At 50.0% G+C, this 22,811-nt stretch overlaps 8 protein-coding genes and 1 non-coding gene across 9 annotated transcripts; 4 read left to right on the plus strand and 5 right to left on the minus strand.

Moving 5' to 3' along the window:
- Positions 1-59: 59 nt before the first annotated feature.
- C7M61_001889 lies at positions 60-133 on the minus strand. Its single transcript has one exon. It is a non-coding gene; the product is annotated as a tRNA-Val (tRNA).
- A 1,791-nt stretch (positions 134-1,924) lies between these two features.
- Positions 1,925-3,250, minus strand: FGR12 (Fgr12p; the record flags this gene model as incomplete). The annotated part of the gene is made up of 1 exon (XM_024857284.1): positions 1,925-3,250. The coding sequence occupies one exon, from the start codon at positions 3,248-3,250 to the stop codon at positions 1,925-1,927; it is 1,326 nt and encodes a 441-aa protein (XP_024714420.1).
- A 298-nt stretch (positions 3,251-3,548) lies between these two features.
- Positions 3,549-3,959, minus strand: C7M61_001891 (uncharacterized protein; the record flags this gene model as incomplete). Its single annotated transcript, XM_024857285.1, has 1 exon — positions 3,549-3,959. One exon carries the CDS (start codon positions 3,957-3,959, stop codon positions 3,549-3,551), a length of 411 nt encoding a protein of 136 aa, XP_024714421.1.
- Positions 3,960-6,486: 2,527 nt separating this feature from the next.
- Positions 6,487-8,910, plus strand: C7M61_001892 (uncharacterized protein; the record flags this gene model as incomplete). Its single annotated transcript, XM_024857286.1, has 1 exon — positions 6,487-8,910. One exon carries the CDS (start codon positions 6,487-6,489, stop codon positions 8,908-8,910), a length of 2,424 nt encoding a protein of 807 aa, XP_024714422.1.
- A 982-nt stretch (positions 8,911-9,892) lies between these two features.
- CHO1 (CDP-diacylglycerol-serine O-phosphatidyltransferase) lies at positions 9,893-10,708 on the plus strand (the record flags this gene model as incomplete). Its single annotated transcript, XM_024857287.1, has 1 exon — positions 9,893-10,708. The coding sequence occupies one exon, from the start codon at positions 9,893-9,895 to the stop codon at positions 10,706-10,708; it is 816 nt and encodes a 271-aa protein (XP_024714423.1).
- Positions 10,709-10,839: 131 nt separating this feature from the next.
- Positions 10,840-11,367, minus strand: C7M61_001894 (uncharacterized protein; the record flags this gene model as incomplete). Its single annotated transcript, XM_024857288.1, has 1 exon — positions 10,840-11,367. One exon carries the CDS (start codon positions 11,365-11,367, stop codon positions 10,840-10,842), a length of 528 nt encoding a protein of 175 aa, XP_024714424.1.
- A 133-nt stretch (positions 11,368-11,500) lies between these two features.
- On the plus strand, positions 11,501-12,877 carry TIM50 (protein translocase subunit; the record flags this gene model as incomplete). The annotated part of the gene is made up of 1 exon (XM_024857289.1): positions 11,501-12,877. One exon carries the CDS (start codon positions 11,501-11,503, stop codon positions 12,875-12,877), a length of 1,377 nt encoding a protein of 458 aa, XP_024714425.1.
- Positions 12,878-14,111: 1,234 nt separating this feature from the next.
- Positions 14,112-20,258, plus strand: HAP43 (Hap43p; the record flags this gene model as incomplete). The annotated part of the gene is made up of 3 exons (XM_024857290.1): positions 14,112-16,153; positions 16,934-18,911; positions 19,299-20,258. The coding sequence occupies 3 exons, from the start codon at positions 14,112-14,114 to the stop codon at positions 20,256-20,258; spliced, it is 4,980 nt and encodes a 1,659-aa protein (XP_024714426.1).
- Positions 20,259-20,800: 542 nt separating this feature from the next.
- On the minus strand, positions 20,801-22,171 carry C7M61_001897 (cleavage polyadenylation factor subunit; the record flags this gene model as incomplete). Its single annotated transcript, XM_024857291.1, has 1 exon — positions 20,801-22,171. The coding sequence occupies one exon, from the start codon at positions 22,169-22,171 to the stop codon at positions 20,801-20,803; it is 1,371 nt and encodes a 456-aa protein (XP_024714427.1).
- Positions 22,172-22,811: the final 640 nt, after the last annotated feature.

The raw sequence follows: 22,811 nt of genomic DNA on the forward strand, positions 1-22,811 counted from the left end.
AGAAATGAAGTGATAATTGGAAAAAAAAAAGGAAGGCTTTAAAATCCAAAAAAGAAGAGTGATTTCGCCCAGGATCGAACTGGGGACGTTCTGCGTGTTAAGCAGATGCCATAACCAACTAGACCACGAAACCAATCTTGAAGAAGTGGGCGCGCTGGTTAAATATGCAAATGCTGTTGAACTTTAAAGTCTAAATAGAACTTGAGCCTTTTGACTAAATGCTTAAACAATATACTCAACACAGACCTTAAAAGCTGATCTTTTTTTGGGAGGGGGTTTTGAGGAATAATACGGACATTTGATACCCTCTTAATGGCCATAAACGCTCGTCTCGTTGTGCACCTTCCAGTTGCCTTCGGAGCTCACTTCAATAGCCAATTGAAGATGACCTGAGGCTGTTAAGTCAAGGATATCGATGAATGTGATAGGGAGTACCAATAATTGAGGCGTTGAAAGCTTGATAGCCGAGAATAATACCAGGGCTTGTGTGGTTTGGATTCAGTTGTGGATTCAATGGCCTTCGTATCACACTTAAATTTACTAAATTCGGCCAAGTTACACACAAACTTGAATCCTGGAGCCAGCAGAATAACGTGTTTAAGCTTTTTCAATTTTGAAGTCGATTGATCGTTGATAGGGTGATCTAGAGTCCAGCCTCATTATGAATCCGAGTCACTGAGAGCACCAAGTGAAGATTGCACTCCATTACCCACGAATTCCACCCAATAGTCCCCACAAGGATACACTAGAAGAAAGAAGCAGCCCACCTGCTCCACATCCTCAACCTCAATTACATCGCAAACGCCCCGCTATCCCACCAGATCATGTACCTATACATTTTGCAACCATCCCCAGTCATCCCTCTCCACCATCCCTAATACATCCCCTACATCCACCGACTAACCCACCTTCAACCTAATGGACTGTTCGATGATTCCCATAGAAGAAAGCCCTCCTTGGCCAACCCAAATGTACCCCTCGTGATGACTCATTCGCTGCGATCCATATCTACGAGGACCCTCGCCTGCATTATCTCACGCAGCACCACTATTTTCATCTAACGCGCCATGTCACTTACTTATTTCCACGTTCCACTCGACAAAACCAGCTTGGCTCCAGACGCCCTCGTGGTACTTGAAAACGACACTGTGGTCTACTTTTCTCTCGGCCGCTGGCACCTGCTTGTGGCCACCATGCGCCACGACTTCAGCCGTTTGAAACGCTCGCCCCGTCCCCAGAAAAACGGCCCGCGCGAACTAGTGGCCCTAGTGCAAAACCACCTCTCCAGCCCGAGCGACACGTCCCGCCAGAAAATACCAACCCGCTATTTGTTTGGAACGGACTTCCAGCAACGCGTCTGGCGCCACCTTGAAAGCGTGCCTTGCGGAAAAACAACCACGTATTCGGCGGTGGCGGCGGCGTTGGGGATGGAGCCCGCGCTGGCTCGAGCCGTTGCTGGGGCGGTGGCTGCGAATCGGCTCGCGGTGCTCGTTCCGTGCCATCGGGTGGTGGCCCGCGACGGCCTGATGGCGGGATTTCGCTGGGGCGTGGCGGTGAAAAAGGAGCTTCTTGAAAGGGAAAGGGCGGCAAGAAAAACAACAAGCGTTATTGAAGAAAATGAGATGAAGAGGGTGGAAAGTGCCGAAAAGGTAGGCGAAGTGGTTCAGCTGGCGTGAATCACGGAGGTGTGTATTGTGGGTTTGGCTGGGTGCGCGGAGTCTGGAGGATTTCGCAGCCAGACCACCCCCAACCACATTGAGGTCAATTGACCACGTATCGGTAAATTTGAGCAATTAGAAGGCGATCGTACTTACGTGACCATTCTACTGAATACCGCTTTATCAGTCAATTCATTAGTTATATGGGCTAAGGCTATGGACTAGGGTCTGTGGGCTATTTTACCACTGGTGTCCAGACTTCGCACCTACTGCCGGCAGTAGGCCTCGATTCTGGCCTGCTGCAGCCTGGCGCGAGCACTCGCCTGCTCGGCCTCAAACTCCGCCTGGGTGGTGAATTTCGGAGCGCTGCTTCCATTTTTTGGCAAATCTTCATTTTCTGGCATTTCAGCAGAATCCTTCAAAGTCCCGACCGGCTCAACCTGCTCCAATTGTGGCGGTGGCGGCAGATACTCTGGAGAATATTCAGGCAGCGGCAGAGGCAGTGGCTCCGGCAGAAACTCCAGCAGAGGCTCCGGAGTCTTGGGCCTGGCGCGAGCGCGAACTCTCTTGGTGCCGCTTCTCGGCTGCAAATGCTTCCGAGGTCCCCGTCTCCACGCCTTGGGAGCTCTCATGTTGATCATACCAAAACACAGCGACGCAGGCACATGGTCGTTGTAATCGCTTCCGTCGAAAAAGTCCGGCTTGCACTCGCTGTATGTTTTATACAACAGCTCCGGCTTCCATTCGCAGCCATTGAGCTTGCGCTTTTTCCGCACCAGGCCGTCGCTACTAGCCTCGTTTTTCGGGCGCCGGCGCAGGCTTGCACGGTACGCATCGGTGGCTGCAAATTCCAGCTGAACGGTGGCCAAAGTCTGGCTACTCACCTCGGCGGCCGGGTTGCTGGCGGCGTACCGCTGGGAAATGCCAAAATCTAGATTGCCCGCATACTCTGGCCGGTTCCGGCGAACCTGGTCTCCGGTGGTGTAGAGCCATATGGTTCCTGGAGGTCCCTCGCCGCAGACAGCGTTTTTGTTCGGCTTTTTGGGGGCTTCCAGGGGACTTGGTGATTTCCTTGGACGCCCTCGTACAGGTAGCTTGGGTGCTCTTGATGGCTCTGAAACCACTGAACCATCTGGCGAAGGCTCTGCTTGGCGGTACAGAAACACCAGCGACTGAGGCAGGTCTGCAGCACGATTGGCTGGATTCGCCGCAAAGGCATGGTTGTAATACTGGAGCAGCTGCCAGTCGAAGTAGTTTTCCTGGTAGCTCATGAGGTAGGGGTATGGGGGCCATCCGGGCCTGGGAACGCTTATAATCTGGTGCTGATAGGGCCTGCCCTGTGGTCTGTACTCCCTGGGCTGTTCCACCGTGGGCTTACCATTTTTGGGACTGTGCTTCTTGGGCTTGCCATCTTCAAGCTTGTGTTTGGGCTTTTGTTCCTTGGGCTGGTCTTCTTTGGGCTTCTTGTCCTTGGGTTTGTCTTCGGACTTTCCCTCAATTGGCTTACCTTCAGGCTCACCTTCAGTCTTGCCTTTTTGGGGCTTCTCTTCACCCTTGAAGAAAGCATAGCGAGACGGCGACGTTAGTGACATTATTTTGCAGAAACCTAGGTGGTATTTTGGGTTTTAGAGCAGAGTGGTAGGAAGAGTTGTTAGCGGTGGTGTTTGTGTTGCAGCCATGAGGGTGACCAAAGATCCCATGGACAAGGGGCCCCATGACAAGACACTCGTCAATGAATGGATGAATCCCAAACCAACAAGTATTCTACATCCTTTTGTGAAGAAGCTAATTTCGTGTGCTATTGCCTACCAATATTATTCAGTGACTGTAACATAATATTCATCATCTATAGCACTTATCAGGCAACTAGAGCGCTTCGATCCCAACGTCTTAAGAAATATCCCTCACTTCACTGCCTTTTCTGTAAAGCCAGAGCTGCTTTTGTCTGGCTTCGTAGCCCTGCTCCTCTGGTGATCCTGGAAACATGTATCTCAAATGAAACTCCTCAAAGCTTTCATTATCGCTTTCTTGAAGAAGCCTGAATTCAGCTTCGAAATTGCCATTCATCTTATTTTTGAGAATTGGAGCAGGCGGATCAAGCAGGCCTGTTTGGCTGGCTGGTCTGAGTTTCCATAAATGGCGCCTGGTCCAGTTTCGGTGTTTAGCAGGGGGTATTGTCGTAGGCAGGTCAGCAAAAAGGACATGCTGGGGTTGAGGCAACTTTAGAAATTCCGAAGAGCTTCCAATGGATTCAGAAAGCTGGTAGTCGAGCCAGAGCTCCCACGAAAGCATAACCGACATTGGAGGGAACGGAGTAGGTGGATTAGAAGAGGCGGCCAAGTCAAGAACGGTGCTGCGTTTAAGTATTGCGGTTTGGATGTGAAGAAATAGAGGCCGATTGAGTAGAACAGGTGGAAGTTTGACTTTGGCGGGAGCTTCAAGATTAAAAGGGTTGGGTGCAAAAAGCTGCTTGTGCAAGTGGTGAGAATGAGGAAGAGGTAGGGGTAGAGGTAGAGGTAGTGAGGATGAGTATATGGATAGTGAACTTGAGGTGGTGAAGGGAGAGAAGGAGGAAATCATTTGAGAAAACGATATGAAAAGTTTTAATTTCTTGAATTGATGAAATTTATGATTCAGATGAACAGTCCTTGGTCCATGGCCCGCCTTCAACTAAGTATAGCCCTCTAAGTCATATCAATAATTGAGACAACCAATAGACTTTCAAACCTTAAGCAGATCTATTAACCTCATGGCTTCCCTCTTCAACATGTCTCCTCACATCTTCTCGACCTCTATCAAAAGACCCCAAACCACACCGCCTTATCTACACCCACCTGTGGCTAGTGCGATGCTCCCTCGAGACACCTCGACACGAGGCTTTGCTGAAACAATACAAAAACCACCCAATAAATTACCCTTTACGCCCTGCCTATTACACTTTACGCCTGGTCCAGACCAAACTGCCAACCTGCCAAACCACGCCATCTGCCCATTGTCCACCGATCCGATCGACCTCGTGGCAGACCGTTATCTGTGCATATATTGATCTCGCCTAAGCCCTGTTTGTGACACTTTACCGTCCCGCCCTAGATGCCACAATGCTGTAAATCAGAAGCCCCTTGGTCCATCTGGTCCAGGCGGGCAGTGCTAAATGACGAAAAGGCGGATGTGTCGAACCGCCAAGAAGCTGTCAGCTGTCAATGGCCGATGGGGTGCGAAGAGGTTGTAGGCCACTGGAGCGAACGGCACGAGAAACGAGGAGAAACAAGATAGAGGGTCGTTTGCCAGGAGGCTCAGAACAAGCGCAAACGAGGGAATTAGCTCTGTATTTATAGCGAAAAGTGTAAATTCTAAGCCTACTCGGAGGAGCCGCGCTGGAGCTTATCAGCCCTCTGCTTCGGCGGTGCTGAGAACGCAATTTTCAGCCCCCATCTCTTGTTGAGAGAAGGGTGGTGTCGAGTTCAGCATGATTTGGATTTTGGCAATAATTCGTAATTTCAATCTTTTTATGTTCTTTGCGTACTTTATGTTCTTTGAATTTTTTGTACTTTCATCTAAATCAATTTATTACACTGCCACTATGGGCCACCTTCTCGTGGGATGGCTGACGATTACCGCGGTGCCTGGTCCGCCTCTGGGGTGCGATTCTGGCGGTGAGCTTTGTGTCTGGAAATTGCGCCAAACCTCGAGGTGCCAGTGCTTGGGTTGTGATTTCCAAGAAAAACAAAAAAAAAAGCGACAAAAGTTCAAAAGCCCTGCAACGGCCGCCGGTGCCCCACATTCCAACAAGCAACGTCATGGAAACAACGGCACCACCTCAATGGCTCTTGGCGCATGGAACGAGTCAAGGCAGTCTGGAAAAAGGCAGGTGGACGTCCGCGCAGGAGGAATGTGGAGCAGTTGCAACCCGCCGATGGCGCCGCCAATGGCGCCGCCAATGGCAGAAGAGCATTTTGAGCTATTTTTTTTCTCCTTTGTTTTTCTCCTCTGTTTTTCTCTTTTTTGGTTTCAGGCCAATCAAATCGGGTTCTGGCGGATCAGGTGAGCCGGTGGGGCCGGTGGGGCAAACGGCAGTATCGACATTTCAGTCCGGCCGCAAAAACAGGCAGGAAAAAAAGAAAATGACGACAATACGTCGCCCAGCATTGTGCGGTGCGACAGCGGCACGATGAGCACACAGCCTAACGAGCAATAAACAGACCCCAGGGCCGAAGGAGGGGGTTGCTGGATAATAACAAATTTTGTAAAGGTCGTTGTTTTTCTTTTGTTTACGTTCTGGAAACGGCACTATCGGTCTCCGGGGTCTTTTGCACCCATCGGCACCAGCAAGCGTTTGGGCGCAGACTGGACGCACTGGGATTCTTGAAGAATAGGCACAAGGCGGCACCAGACAAAGAAGGGCGGTTTTGAGACCCGCGGAGTGTAGAGAAGGTCCGGTTTTGGCACCAGGTTTTGTCGCCCAAATACAACAATAATGCCTTCGATGTGTGGATGGAAGCAGGAGGGCTATTTTTGCAATCGTTGGAGGCCACATTTTTCCGGCGCCGCAGGCCCCCTGCGAGATGCATCCAGAACACAGTCAGGTTGAAAGAGTGATTTGGGTAGCTTTGGGATTTTGAATATCTTGAATATTTTGAATAGATTATGATTATTGTAATTTCTGGATCATCACATAATTGCTCTGTTGCACCTTCCGTTAGTAACCCCCACCTCCATCTCATCATCGCCTTGCTAGGCGCGATTAGCGAGAGCCCAGCCCCGGCACTATATATACCGATCGCGATCCACCTACACCTTTTCTAAATTTCTCCTATAGACACCCCCCGCCATGTCGTCTGACATTCTACCTTCGCTGGACCGGCGCAGTCCCTTCCACACCAACGCCCCGGCCTACGACGCAAAACCCGTCGACCACTTGGTCGCCTACTTCAAGCTCTGGAAGCACTTCATCGCCAGCTTGATTGCCTACCTTAAGGATGTGGCCAACGCGAAGGAGTTTGAGCTGAACTTGAATCTCCAGCTTGTGGGCTCCGTGCAGTTCCCTGGCTACCGTGACTTGGCTTTCCGGACCCTCCTGGCCGTGCAACAGGCCCAGGCATCGCCGCTGTCGCCCCAGGGATCCAAGGAGTTGGGCAAATCGCTGAATGCTCTGTCCACGAACTTGGCGGCTCGCCCGGGATTGCCCAAACAGAAATCCCAGTCGTCCATCTTTAAGAACCAGCCCTTTGCCCACCGCAAAACGCCCTCGTCCACCACGTTGAGCGACCTTCCAGCGCCCAAGAAGAAGGACCAGGCCAACCAGTTGAACCACACCTCCACGCTGTCGTCGCTCTCGCTGTCGGTGGCGGCGGCCAAGTACGTGCCCAAGTCCGACGTGGCTGTGGACCCAAACTACTTTCCCGCCAACTCGTTGTTCACCAACATGGCCGGGGCTTTGGTCAACCACCACTACCACACCTACGCGGCCCAGACGAGAATCACCAAGGACCTCCAGCATAAGCTCATTCCCAAGTTGGAGAGCTTGCACCGCAACTTGGGCAACAAGATCAAGGAGATCAAGCTGTCGTTGAAGAACGACTCATTTGCCAACCCTTCCTTGGCCAGAGAGATTTCCAAGACCGGCGCAGTCATCAACACGTTCGTGTCCAGCATCCGCCGCTACTCCGGTCCACGTCCTGTGCTTTCCAAGGAGCTGGAGGGCGACGATGACGACGACTCCTTGTCGGATCCGTTCCTCGTGAAATTGCGTCTTGACTACCAGCTCAAGAACCAATTGATCCACGAAAACTACGTCTACGCATCGTACGTCAATTTGCAGAACATCTCCAAGGACCTTTTCAACTATGTCATCAAGGACTTGAACTTTGTCACTGAACGCGTGGGCAGACTCTGCAACGGAGAGGTGTACGCTTCATCCGCCGAAAATGCATTGTACAACCTCTCCTGGACACTCAAAAACTACATCAACAATGCCAACAACGATTGGGAGTTCTTCATCTCGCACAATCCCAACTTCTTGAACACGTTCTACTCGACAGAGCAGCTGCCCAAGCGTGAGATCAGAACAGCTCACGACATTGTCATTCCATTCGCTGATACTTTGCATTCCAAGTGCTTGCGCTGTGGCATCATGTACAAGAAGCAGAGGCTCATCAAGTCGTACACCTCGTACTTCTACTTGTTGACCTGTAACTATTTGCATGAGTTCCGTCTTGACACCATGTCGGACAAGATTTCGGACGCCACATCCAAAGCAGACAAGAAGACGGGCGAAAAGTCGAGCCAGAAGAAGAAGAAGGGCAAGATTGGTGGTGTGGTTGGCCCTGGTGATACCCCGGTCAAGTCCTACAACTTGAACAACTACTCGTTCCAGCTCAAGAGCGAGAAGGATTTCAAGTTTATCTTGACCAAAATCTCCAGCAGCTCGCAAAAATTCACCTTCAAGTGTGCCAACCAGGAAGATTTCCAGAACTGGTCCACGGATTTGCATGACTTGCTCAAGTTCTCGTCGCTGCACTTGAAGAGATTCGACTACATCGAGAACAAGTTGGACATGAGAGACAAGAAGCTTCCAGAGTCTGCCAAGAAGGGCAAGAGCAACAACATGACCTTGTCGCTCGATCAACCCCCCGGCAAAGACCAGGCCCAGGAGAGTCTCAGTGGTATTTTCACTCCTCGCGTACAGCTGCCATCCGAGACGGTCAAGACGGAAAAGAACCCATTCGAGAACACTTTCACCGATCTTCCAAACGCCACTCACTCGCAGTCGCAATCGCCAGAAGTGCTTTCTGCTGGTCCTTCGCCATTGGCGTCTCCAGCTCATGAGGCAGAAAAGCCAGCCACTCCTATCTCTCACGGAGCCATGTCACCCGCCTCGGCCAGGTCGCCTACGGGATCGACGGGATCCATGACGCCAGGCGAAAGCTCTGGTGATTTGCATCAGAAGGAGCACGAGAACTACCTCAAGCTCCAGAACGAGATTTTGAAACAACAGCAGCAGTTGATGGAGTTGAAGATATTGCACAGCCCCAAGAGCTCCGCCAGCAACAACCACCTTCTGTTGTCGAGACTGACATCAGCCGAGTCGATTGTGTCGATGATGGAGCAGAACAACAATGACTTGTCTGCTCTTTTGAACCAGGGCAAGGACCTCATTGACCAGCCTCCTGCTGCGGAAGCGCTCTACAACAACCACGAGTCGAACTCGCTGGTTCCTACAGTATTTGTGCTGAACCACGGGAACGGGGCCTAACTTAGAAGCTACTTAGAAGAACCTAGATGAATGAATCTTTGAAGAGCAAAGATGTAGGTGCAGTAACGTGCAGCAGCGATTTTGCAGCCACGCACTAGACTACTGCAAGAAGTCCAAAATGCCCATGAAATGGATAGAAATCTTAATTTAGAAGTTCTGGCAGAAGTCCGAAGGCACGCTGGCGGAGCCGACAAGAAATCGAAAAATGCAGATGGGCTTAAAATGACGATCTGGCGAGATTCCACATGAAGTTCTCCAAAGCACCAGTAGATCAGCCCAAGAAAGTTTCTGAAAATCTGTGAAATCAATTCACATCTCCGCTTCTTTTTGCCTCTTCTTTTTGCCTCTTTAACATGTATCGAAGATCGCCTCTAAATGAGGGGGACTCCGAGGACAATAGAACGCCATGACCGGTCCAAGCAATGTTGGCAATTGCCACCCAGCGAAAACAGGAAAGGATCGAGGCATCAGGCGGGTTTCCAAAGCCAAACAAAAAAACAAAAACAATTGGCCAATCGTGTCATTCTTTTGTTTAGGCATCCTTCAGCCTTGCCATGCCTGTCTGCCTGACCGAGATTTTAGCAATCAGGGGAAAAATCGTCCTCGGCTAAACGCACCTGCTCCGTTGGCCAATGAGATAAAAAAATTGGAAAGTCTCGTCTCGAGGATCTAGACGCCACTGGTAAAATCCATTTTCCAATTGACCCCCTTCGTTGTTGGAAAACCAGGGGTCATCTCGAAAGATGCCTCGCACGTGCCGGGCTGGACCCAAAATACACATACAGGCCTGGCAACGCCTTCAAGATAAACTTTCCCTTAAAACCACTTTTCTTCCCAAAAACACCTTTTTCTTTTCACCGTCTCCTCCCACGGCTGTTGAAAAGCTCTGCCTCGTCACGTCCAATTTACCCGCCGTGCATCCTCGTGCCCCAGATCCATCTCTGCGCAGCAAACTCAAATCCAACTACACATTTCTTCCACCATGTCTTACACCAGTGGATTCAAGAAGAACGAGCTGGCAATCTCCTCGGATATTGACAGCGATTCCGGTATCAACATCCAGGCGCCCGATGGAGCCCACCCGCCCATTCGCAGATCGTCGTCGTTGTTCTCGTTGCTGTCGAACCAGGAACCACTTCCAAGACCCGAGCCTGAGGAATACAAGAACTTCTTGCACGACACGAGGCACTTCTCCTTGGTCCGCAACTTGCACATGGCCGACTTCATCACGTTGCTCAACGGGTTTTCCGGTTTTTACTCCATCATCTCCTGCTTGAGATACGCCTTGACTGGCAAGTCCCATTACGTCCAGAGAGCCCACTTCTTTATCTGCTTGGGCTTGTTCTTTGACTTTTTCGATGGCCGTGTCGCCCGATTGAGAAATAAATCGTCGCTTATGGGCCAGGAGCTCGACTCCTTGGCGGACTTGATTTCCTTCTCGGTCTCGCCTGCCATCATTGCGTTTGCCATTGGCTTCCGCTCAACGGTAGACGTGCTTTTCTTGTCCTTCTGGGTTCTCTGCGGTTTGACGAGATTGGCCCGTTTCAACGTTTCCACCAATAACATCCCCAAGGACTCCACCGGTAAGAGCCAGTACTTCGAGGGCTTGCCTGTGCCTTCCAACTTGGTGTGGGTGGTTTTGATGGCGTTGCTCGTGTACACCGACAGAATCTTGGAAAACCTTCCATTGGGCTTGGTCTTTGAAGGCACTTTCGCTGAGTTCCACATCATCTCGATTGGTTTCATTATCCAGGGCTGCGGTGAGATCTCCAAGAGTCTCCATATTCCCAAGCCATAAACGGCGCTGACAAAAAAGGCCCTAGCGGCATTACCATTGTTCCGGTCCTTCTTTTCCTTTTGAGCTTGTCCAAGAGGGACTTGCCACAACCGTCCGAGCTGACCCTAGCGTCTAATAGCCTATGCCTCGACTTATTTACTTATCAACCCCTTGCCGATCACCTCAACGTCTCGGAAAACTACTTCACCCAACTGTCCCAGCTGTAGTTGCTCGTAGTGCTCTTTATAGTGTACAGGGTCCAACACCCCGATATGCTTTGGATGAAACCCGAGCTTGTGACTCCGCTCCGATAAGCCCTCTTGTTGGCACGAGTCCCAAAAGATGTTATGAACTCTAGCCAATTTGGTCAAATATGCTACTCTGTAGCGCCATATAAGCCCCAGAGTGGGTTCGTGATGTTTTGATTCGGGCGTGATGCCTATTCTGGCCAATTCTCCGTGGAAGAGCGAGAGGAGTTGAAGAAGCTCTTTCCGCTCCGCTATACCCTCCATAAGCTTGGTGGCTAGCTGTTTTTCAGGCGTTTCTCTATCGATCTTGTCCTGAAAATCATCCACATCCTTGACATAGCGGAGTGCCGAAAGCACAAAGTTGCCTTTCCGGAAAGTGGGCACGCAAAGACGGGATCCATGCAGAAAAAGGAAAATTCTAGAAGGATTCATGTTTCTGGAGTAGCTATGACGTTAGATCTGTGATCTAGTGATAATTGGTGATGGGAGGTACGGGTGTGCTCATTGGTATACCGGTTTTCATTGAGATTTTCCTTCAATCACCAGACCTCCTCTGCCTACACACATGCTTGCCAGAACGGTTTTGCGGGCATGTCCCCGTGGTATTGCCGCCGCCCGTGCGGTTCCAACGGTACCAAAACCACGTTTTTTCAGCAACTCCTCGTTAAAACTCAATGAGAAGAAGGAAGAGAAGCCCAAGTCCATTTTGGACGACGATATGTTGGCCAAAGCCGGCTTTGAGGACGAACAATCTGCATCTGAGAAAAAGGAGAGCTCCGACAAGTCGGCCCGCAGAAAGCGCAGAACAAAGACTTCGAAGGATCTTCAAAGAGAGAAATGGTCCAACATCTTCTACGGTGCTACGCTTGTTGGAGGTGTAGGTTACTTGGGCTACATGGCTCGTGACTGGGATTCTGCTGAAGAGCAGAAGGACCTCGAAGGTGGCGAGATCGACAACGGCTACACCCCTGGTTTGATGTACGAGCGTTTGTCGAGAAGAATGTCCAAGGCATTTTCGTTCTTCTCTGAGCCCGTTTTTGAGAACTTGTTGCCTCCTCCTCCTCCAGAGCAGTACCGTCGTCCATTGACGCTTGTTTTGGCGTTGGATGACTTGTTGATCCACTCCAGCTGGGACACCAAGCACGGTTGGAGAACTGCAAAGAGACCTGGCTTGGACTACTTCTTGGGCTACCTCTCGCAGTACTACGAAATCGTCGTTTTTTCCACCAACTACCAGATGACGTCGGAGAGAACCGTCGTCAAGATTGACCCCTTGAGAGCCTACATTCAGTACCCTTTGTTCAGAGAGGCTTGTAGATACAAAGACGGCAAGGTGATCAAGGACTTGTCGCTTTTGAACCGTGACTTGAACAAGACCGTTGCCGTGGAAGTCGATAAGGACGCTGTTTCTATGCAGCCCGAAAATGCCATCATGTTGAAGCCTTGGAACGGCGAGAGCGACACCACCTTGGTTGACTTGATTCCACTTTTGGAGTACTTGGCCACCCAGCCCATCAAGGACGTTCGTCCCGTGATCAAGTCCTTCAGCCAGTCTGACGATGTCATTGCCGAGTACAAGCAAAGAGAGGCCCGTTTGAGAGCCAAGTGGAAGGAGGAGAACAAGCACCTTTTCGAGCGTGCCGGTAAGCCCAATGTCGGCACCTTCCTCGGCTCCATGGTCGGAATGTCTCCTAGTGCACTTAGCAGAGAGCCAAAGATGCCGTTGGACATTATTAGAGAGCACGGCCAGGCTCAGTACGAGAACTTGCAGAAGTTCTTGAGAGAGAACACCGCCAAGTTTTTGGAGGAGGAGCAGAAGATGAAGGACGAGTACGGCAAGATGACTTTGAACAAGTTGATGACTGAAGGCATGCCTACGCCCGAGGACATTGCCAAGCAGCAGGCCGAGAAGGCTGCCGCTGAGACAAACGGGAGCGCTTGAACATAGATATATAACTCTTGTATAGGCCGAACATGCGGCGTGGAAGGCAGTTGTAGGAGCACTTTTAACTTTTCGCCTGGTCAATTGAACAATGAAATATTTGCTCATTGGGCCAATGGGTCAGACAAACGATTTTTGAGTGTATTGTGAATTTTTCAGATACAGCCATAGATTATCGGCTTTCGGCTTCATGTGCTCTATAAACCAAAATTCAAAATCCCGTCAAAATCACTAATCCCTAAATCACTTCTGCACACGTCCCGGTCTTATCAACAAAGGCCCATTATGCACAGTGACAGAATAGAGATATTATCGGAAAAACTGGTCTCGGCATGAACCCTGGAAACAGGCTGCAGTGCCGAGGACCCATAATAGCCCACAACCAAACCAACAACCCAATCGCTTCAATTGGCAAATAGTATTTTTTATTGGCTTTCATTGAACTTCATGAAAAACTTTTACCTTTTTTAAAAATTCCCTGGTCATTCAAAAACAAATGTCTGACCAGGCGGACACTCTTCACTGCGAGCACCTGATGGTTGATGCATATGACCAGAACCGTTGGACCACCCGATTACCTAATCCACCAATCAGCTCAATTCCACAAAAAAGCAATCCTCCACATCCTAAGCCATTCTCTTTTTTCCACTATCAATATTTCAAAAATCCAAAACGTAGAACCCTCGAAATCACCGCTCTGTAGCACGCTACTGCTCATTCCAGACCCCATGCCTGAAAGCCGACTTCGGCCCGCGCCCATTGGCTACAATCTTTGCTTCCCCTGAGTCCATTTTTCAGGATTTCGGGGCGATATTGAAAAACGATTTTGAAAGTGTTTTTTTCAACAAAAGCCCAGATTCTTTTTCCTCCCTCCCTGCCAAAACCACCCCCACGGTCGTGTCCATCGCTAGCTCGTGATTTTTTTACGAGCGCTTTTTTATCTAAACCATCAGTGCCAATCATCTCCCGCGGCGTTTCTCACCAACTACTACTTTCTTCTTCAACACCCTTAGAAACCCACGCTCCACGCCAGCGGATTCGGACAAAAACGCCGCCACACCTCCCGCAACAGCCTGATCCGGAGCCTGCCAAATTTTGGTTCCCTTAGCACCCCAAACACCCGTGCACCGAGCCATTCATTTTTCATCCCACTCAGCCCTGGCGATATCTTCCTAATCACCGTCACAGAGGCCAACGAAACACCCCCTTTTTCCCCTATAGATCCTTCAATAACATGTCCACACGGGGCCCCCAGATTGCTCCCCGCACGAGCTTGGCGCCCTCGCCCTCGGCGTCGTCTGCCATGGCGCTCAACTCCCTGTCGCCAGAATCTGCCTCTCCAGGCTCCAACATAGCCCCAGCGCCCAGTAGTCTGGTCACGTCTATCGTCACATCGCGTGAATGGGTGCTTCCGCCACGCCCCAAGCCGGGCCGCAAGCCCAGCGTCGATACGCCTGCGCTGAAGAGAAAAGCACAGAACAGAGCTGCCCAGAGGGCATTCAGAGAAAGGAGGGCCACGCGTGTCCAGGAGCTCGAGCAGAAGCTCCTTGAGGTCGAGAAGGAGAAGGAGGTCAAGGAGATGGGCCTCGTCAACACAATCAACAAGTTGAAGTTCGAAAACCAGTTCCTTCTCAAGAGCATCGAGCAGCTCAAGCTGGAGTTCCACAGCTTCCGCTCGTCCATGGGCTCGCCAGCCTCGCCACACCATCCTCCCAGCAGCGGGCCTTCGCCTAGAGCGTATAGCCAGGGTCAAAACCAGGCTCCAAGCCAGTACCACATGTCCCAGGGCTCTTCTGCCCAGAGAACTCAGCCAAACGGCTACCAGCGCAGCTCCCAAAGCTCCACGAGTTCCCAGGGCCTGCTGGCTATGCTCCACGCCAATCCCAACGCTTCCCAGAAGTCCCTGGCTTACAATCTCGACGTCAACCAAAGCGCTCAGCATTTGCTCAATTTCGCCAAATCGCTGCCTGCCAACCACTCCACGGGCTCTCCAGCACTGCTGCTGTACTCCGTGCAGCAGATACTGCCCGCTCCCAGCGCCGACTCGCCTCCAGCTGCCCTGTTGTTCCGTCATGTGCCTTCTAACAAGTCCAGCCTCATCAGCCCTACTTCCCAGAACGCTACGCCTAATAAAGACGGCAAGGGTCATAGCCACGGAAATAACGACGAGTTTGACTGCGGCGTGTGCTTGAAGGAGCAGTGTCTTTGCGAAGATATTGGTCTTAAGCTGAAGCCAGTCGAGGAACAATTCAATTCTTTCACCCCTCAGGCAGCTGTGCTGCTCAAGAGCAAGAAGAGAACGCGGGGCTCGCTGCTTTCCAACAGCTCCACGGGCCAGGAAATTGACTTTACTGCCGAGTTTGCTGTGAAGAAGATGCCCGACCTCAAGCGTCTCAAGAAGTCGCCTTCGAAGGAGAAGGTCACCGTGAAGAAGGAGCAGGATTTCCTCAGTAATCCCTCGTTCAACGAGGAATCTCCAGTGGAGAACTGTGGTTTCTGCTCTGATGACACTCCATGTGTGTGCAGAGAGGCTGCCAAGGAGGCTGCTAGAATCAACGAATCTTTAACGCAAAAAGCCGACGAACCAGAACAGACCGAAGATGCTTCCACATCGCTCCCGCCGCTTCTTAACTCCTCGGCTATGCGCAAAGCATCGTTGCCTGTGATGCACCCAGGCCCCACTCTCGAAATTCGTGAATTCACCAACTTGACACCCGGTGCCGTGCCCACAGTCGTCACCAAGGAAGAGAAGGAAGAGGAAGAAGAGGCCGAGACAAAGTCGGGATGTACCGGTAACCCAGGAACGTGTGCCCAGTGCCAGACCGACCCAATGTCCACTTTATTCTGTACCACAGTCGCCAGCAGAGCTGCCACTTCTAAAGAGCCAAGCGGAGAGCCAGAACCACAAACGCGACCAACGCTTGCCAGACTGGGACCAGAGAAGAAGCTACCGATTGAGGCTAGTCCAGGCAAAAACGAGCTCGAAGAGACCGAGCCTCTGAAGAACCCTGAACCTCAACCTAGCTCCACAAGCCTCCCCAATGGCTTCGGTTCTGCCACAACGCCGTCTACGCCCCTTCCTACTACCCCTGGTGGCTCGACCACCGGCATATTTATTCCCTGTGCTGACGCATACAAGACGCTTTCGAGACACAAGAAGTTCAACAGTGTGGACTTTACCTCGCTTGTGGGCAAGCTTACCACGCGAGGCATGCAAGTGGAGGTCCAGTCCGTGGCCAATGTGCTCCGTGAGCTTGACAGGAAGGTGTACGATTAGTAGAGACCAATTAATAGAGTATTCTGATGAGTGAGTGTAGGCGGTAGAGGTTGGACAGTCTAAGTTGGTATTAGAATAAGTTTGGAGTTTTTCCATGGTTTTGTGGCCTGGAGTGTTGAAACAAGGTTGCTAATATCTCTAATGAAGGCTCATTTGACTCGAATTTGATAGACCTCCATCTGACATAGGAAGTAGCCTTAAAGAATAGTTTGATGGACGATAATAAGAAACGTCAAATGATAGAAATCACGATTCGTCAATCTTTAAGGTAAATGAAGAGGCATGGTAGGAAGCAACTACCGGTAGGGCTAAACATACAAGGAGGTTTTAGGAATGCCAAATTTTAATATTGAGTAAATTATCAGTATAGTCTTCTGGATACTCCAACTGAATTAAAAACTTTTCAAAGTACCACCCTGACGTTCCAGTCATTCTGGTTGGCTTGAGACATCTCAATAGCGTATTTTGCACCCATTCAGTGCACTCAAGCAACCCACCAAATCCACCATAAACAACAAGATTTTTTAAAAAGAATAACATAAACTCAAATCTCTCCAATGTAACAAAATTATCAACGAAATACAAAACCAAATTCCACAACTCATCCACCCCACTAAATCCACCAACTCTTCACCTCCACACTGCGCGCAGATCTTCCTCATCGAGAAGACATCACCACTGCTACTACCACGCAAAACACCACCGGCAATGCTCCACAGACGCTTCAGCCAATCAGCGCTTCGACAGCGCCTAAGCCTCCTTCACAAAAAGCAATTCAGTACGTCGCTACGCGTGTCGCTGGCAGCAGAGACCCAGGAACCCGTCAGTGTCGAAAGACAAGATCTAGAGGAACGGCTTGAGGAGCTCCAGCTCGAGATCAAGAAGCTCAGAACGCTATATGGAGGAAAAGAAGAGCCGGATTACCGTCTCGACCAGGCATTTGAGGATCACGAGCTGCTCAGACAGTTTGAAGAGAGTTTGTCTATTGGAAAGCATGGGAAGAAGGATTTGAAACAACGGCTTAGTGATACTAAGGACGGTGACCATAGACCACGTGGGGTGCCTTACCAGGACGTTTTTGGCCATGGACCGCCAGACAGGCTCCACATCAAATCTTATTCATACAAAGACGGAAAGTACTCGGGTCCTTATAATGGAAGAGCTACAAGACGACCGGATGTGCCCAGGCTCTCGCATAACCTTAAAAGCGTGCTATTCCGCCCCGGCGTGCATTTCCTCAAGGATCCACGGACAAAGACATACAATTTTTCCACCTACCTTGAGAATATTGTGAAGTATGAGAATTTCGATTTCGACAAGGTGCAGCCGTTCATCTCCGTCCCAAAGGATAAGGTGCTCTTGAACATGGCATTAAAACACAACCTTTCCTACTACTCGTCCACGTCGTCCATGACGCCGATTCTCACGAAATTCTACCTTCTTCTCAATAATTACAGTGGCACCAAGGAAAGCCCTCGCTTTGAGTTTCCCCGTTTCAACAGAACCGTGCTCGAGCTCCCAGCCTCGGTGATTGTGCTGCCTAAGGGCAAGAAAAACAAGGCTGGCAAGTCTGTGTATTCTGTTTCCTCAGATAAGTCGGGCGATACAGAAATCTTGCTTAGCGCCATGGGACACTGCTTGGAGGCATTCTTGACAACTACAGAACAAGACTTCAAGAACTACCTTCTCGATAATCCAGAATCACTGAAGGAAGCCGTCATGAACGATCAAAATGCCTATAGTTACATTTCCTGTGGCAAGCTTCTTATGAGATCGCAGCTTGACTGCTACCAGGATGGACTTCCTGGAACGGGAACATTTGACCTCAAGACCCGTGCAGTGTGTGCCATTCGTCAGGATAGACTCAGTGATGCTGCCAACAACACCTACCAAATCTGGAGACAAACGGGTCCGTACGAGTCCTTTTCTCGTGAGTTTGACGATTTGATTCGAACAGGAGCTCTTCTCAAGTACGCTTTCCAGGCTCGAATCGGACAGATGGACGGAATCTTTGTGGCGTACCACAATATCCGCAAGTTCTTTGGTTTCCAGTACTTGCCGTTGGAGGAGATTGACCGTATTTTCTACAACGATCTGCATGTCCAGGCGAAAATTATCAACGACAAAGTCAAGCAGAAGGAGGTGACGCTTCCCGAAGACAATCTTCCCCAAAAAGTCGCTACCCTTCAGTTTAAGGCGTCGTTGGACATCTGGACGTCTGTGATGGACAGGGCCATTGCTGATTTAGAAGCATTGGGCTACAAAGATACGGCGTTCAGGCTCATTTTCCTGTGGAAGGCAGGTGACGACAAAAAAGGCTCCAAGCTCTATGCCTCTGCCGTTCCTATTACGCCAGAGCAGGAAGAAGAGCTACAAACGTTCCTGGGTAATTTCCAGACCTCTTTCAAGGAAGACATTACCCAAGAACAGAGAGCCAAAAATCTCGAACATTTCAGAAAAGAACTCGACAAACTCAACCTCTCGCTAGCGCAGAAGGCTCCTGTACTTGGGTACACCATCTTCGTGGACCAGTTCTTCAACGGCAAGAAGCTGTACAAACAACACCCATACCCCAGCTGTCTGGCGGACCATTTCGAAGTCAAGTACAAAATCGCCAATCCTATTTGCAGTCAACCGGGGGACCGTAACACTTTCACGAGAGATCGGTACATGGACGCCATGAGAAAAGTTAGCAGTATGCTTACGTCGTCCATGCAGCCCAAAGGCACGGATAAACTGAAAAATCTGAACGTGGACGTGCTACGGTATTTTTCGAAAGTGGGGGAGATCCGAGAGCTGCAAGGAAGGGTGCAAGGAAGAAAGGGGAATCCTTCAAAAAGGGGAGAAGGCGTGAAAAGTGCCTAAAGTGGATATGGTGGGATCCGCTGAGCCAGGCTACTGACTCACACCCGGTGGACCGAGAAGCACGGTTATCTCATGACCTGCACACGTTACGTCAGCACAAGGGCCATCACCAGGTGGATCCTGCAGGGTGACTCTGCTCCGTTGGCCCATTTCGGCAGATTTGGCCACAGTTAATCCGAGAGGAGTATTTTTTCGCAGCCATCCCGCATCGCCGAACTGACCATAAAACCACAACAGCCCACCCTCTACTTCGTCAACGAAAAAAAATTTAAAAACAAGTTACAAATTAATCTTTCCAACATGGAGCTACTGTTTTCCCACATACGACCCGAGACGAATATGAAGCCCATCCTCAGTCCCAACAACTCCAACACATCGCTTAATCTGCTATTTTCAAAGATCGAAACTTCGCCTTTGACCATCACCTCCTATACCACCACGCCTTCCACCTCGCCCATATATGAGGTGCCACGTGCTGAAGAGGTTTCCTCGCTTTTACGCAAGAGAGTCGAATCCAAGACCTTGGTGATGCTTGTTGGACTTCCAGCTTCTGGAAAGTCCACTGTTTGCAAGCAGTTGGCCACATTCTTGGAGAACCACGACTACAAGTGCGAGATTTACAACGCTGGTAACGTCAGAAGACAGCTCAGAAGAACATTCAGTGACGCTGACTTCTTCAACCCGGACAACGCTGCTGCTCAGGAACAAAGAGAGCAGTTTGCCGCCATCGCCATGGAGCAGATGCTTGAGGACTTCCGTAACAACAGAATCAACGTCGGCTTTTTGGACGCTACCAACACCACCCGTCGCCGTCGTGACAAGATGCTTGAGATCGTCAGAAACTGCGATGTGTCGTTCTCCAACGTCATTGTGTTGGACGTCTCTTGCACTGACCAGCGTCTTTTGACCTTCAACGTGAACGGCAAGACCACCAACGGCGACTACACTGGCCGCTCCGTGGCCGAGGCGATCGCCGACTTCAAGCAGAGGTCATCTCATTATTATAAGGTTTATGAGGCTATTCTGCCCGAAGAGTTGGAGAAGGCCAGCGACGTTGTGTCGACATACATCAGCATTCAGAACGCCAAGAACACTCAAAGCTACAGCATCATTTCTGAAAAGCAGCATGATGAGGTGGAGGAGTTGTTCTCTGCTTTTGCTGGCAACTACTATAAGATGCATGGAGAGCGTTACCACGCGGCAGTGGACTCGTTCTACAAGTTATCACAACAGGCATAAGGTATAGAAGCCCCACGGGGCAAGGAAATTGGAATTTGGGTTTTAGGTTTTTAGATTATAGAAGTCCTGGATGATCCAGGAGGAATACAAGGATAGACTACACACGGCTGACCGTAGAATAAGGTTTTACTGATTGGATGATTTAAACTGTTCTATTTTTTTGCACTCTATTTACGGAGACGTGGGCCCATCGTTTGACTATAATAATCTTGGCTTTCGTGTTGAAGGTCCGCTGTGGCGCAATAGATGCTGGATCCAATGCCAGATTTACTTTTTCGATTATCAGGGGCACAAGAATGAGTCAACAAGATGGCTCAATCATAGACTTGCTCACGAGAATCTTGCCACGGTCCCGGGCTTGTCCGAGTTGTGTTTTTCACTGAATCAAGGCCGGTGGTGTCATATTTTAGACTGGCTGGTGAGTACCAAAGTAGTATAGTGTGAATCGTGGGAGGTTGATATCAGCAGGTTTCCTGTTTTAGATTTCATGCCCTGACATCCTGGATCATTGCCTCTTTCCCAAATTCTCCTTCCCATCACTTCTATGACTCCCCTAGACCGGGAATATTCGAGGTCAAGTTCCTCAAGCCCGGCACAACATCGGCTTGGCTTGCGTATGCCTGACCCACAGAGGAGGCTGGCGTGTCCTCCAACACAGCATTCACATTGTTATTCACACTGTAGTACCATGCACCATTCTTATCGTTGGTGTATGGTGGGTCCTTGAATGCTCTTGGGTCGTTTGGTCTAGCACGGGACCAGAATCTTGCCGAACGGTCATTTCCCGCTGAACACAAGATGTGCCCTAGCGGATGGTACTCCAAAGCATGAATGGCCTTCTCATGAGCATAAGGTACCCTATGAACAGCATCAACGCCTCCACCACGGCTATCAGGATCAGGGGAGATGTACTTATCCAAAATGTAGTGTGCCATGGATCCGTCGTAGGCACCAGTAGTAAGGAGACCAGCATGGACAGGGTGCCATTCCACACTGGAAAGGTCTGCTTCGGCATCACGGATAATGACAAAGTCAGACATGGTTCGTAAGTCAAAGACACGGCAAGAACGGTCTCGGGATACAGAGGCCAAAAGGCGGTTTGTGCCGACTTTTTGAAACTTTGTCTTCATCACCGTGTTCTTGAATCCATGCAAAGTCGTGACACATTCAGCGGCACGGGGGTCCCAGAGCTTCAACAAGTTATCCTTGGATCCCGTGACGACCAACCCCAAGTTTGGATGCCAATCGGCGCACTTGATATCCCAGTGATGGCCGGAAAGCGTTCTTTCTTCTTTAGCATTATTGAAACTCCAGATCTTCGCCAGCGAGTCGTCCAGGCACGTCAAAAACTTGCTATCGTTGGGCGAGAACGCTATATCTCTGACGGCGTCCGTGTGTGCCTGCACGATGTTGACGTTGTTGAAGTTGGGTTGCCAGTACTTGACCAAACCATCCTGATCTCCCGATAAAAGCCACTCATCGTCGTGGCTGTATTTCAACGAAAGCACCGCCAGGTCGTGTGCCTGCATGATGGTTTCGAAATTGAAGGTCATGCCGTTCCACACGGTGAACTCTCCGGAATGGGATGCCACCACAAGTCTACGACCTTCCGGTGTCCATTTCACTGTGTTGATGGAATGCTTTGCTTTGTTCAGCGATAAATGGACGAACTTGGACTGCACGTCAAGCACGGCCGGGTTGGTCGGCATCGAGCCGTACGCAATCGCCGGAAGAAGGTCAATGAGGTACGATGATTCCGGTCTGACTTCTCCAATGTGGTATTTCGTGTCGCCCATGGATTTTCGGAGATAGTAGCGGCCCATGGAGTTACCGTGGTCAAGTGCCCGTCGATGGAGACCCTTACGGTCCTGCAGCTGGAGCTGCTGCTCGATATTTTGTTGGTATCGAGACATGCTAGTAGTAGTAGGAAGTGTTGATGTTCGCACTATGTAGGCCATCACCAGTGGGAGGTATACTTATGAGGGAGTATCGAGGGGGGGAGGCAGTTGGTTAAATAAGGAAATACAATTTTTTTAGAAGGCCAGTTGTTGAAAGAGATTGGCCTATTAGCTGGAAATGTATTTGGATTTACGTGGGTGGTGGAACATGGGTTGCATGATGGAAGTGAGAGGTACTGGCATCGAGGGTGCATGATACGGAGATACTTCTAATTCTTACTTTAAATTTAAATGGTACCAAGCCTGAATTCTATGTAATCCATTTAGTAGAGGGCATTGTTTCTGAGTCGAATCGTTGAAGGGTTGCATCAGTATGAGAGACGTCATGAATCGAACAGAGATTTTCAGCAGGAAACAACCTTATAGCCAAGTATTTGCAATTTAAAAAGACCGGAATACTAATTTTTGATACGGAAGAGCCGTTGTGGTGAAATTTTGTGCATTGTCACATTTTGCAGCCAAAGTCTGCACTGACCCTTTGACACACGCAAGCTAGAGAACGAAGCGCTGCTTTGTAATAAGCATCACGAATTTGCTTTCTAATTACTGACAAGGTAAACACTGCAAATTATATATACGTGCTTACTGTGAATAC

Source organism: Candidozyma pseudohaemuli (genome assembly GCF_003013735.1).
Source record: "Candidozyma pseudohaemuli strain B12108 chromosome Unknown scaffold00003, whole genome shotgun sequence".
Lineage (NCBI taxonomy): Eukaryota > Fungi > Ascomycota > Pichiomycetes > Serinales > Metschnikowiaceae > Candidozyma > Candidozyma pseudohaemuli.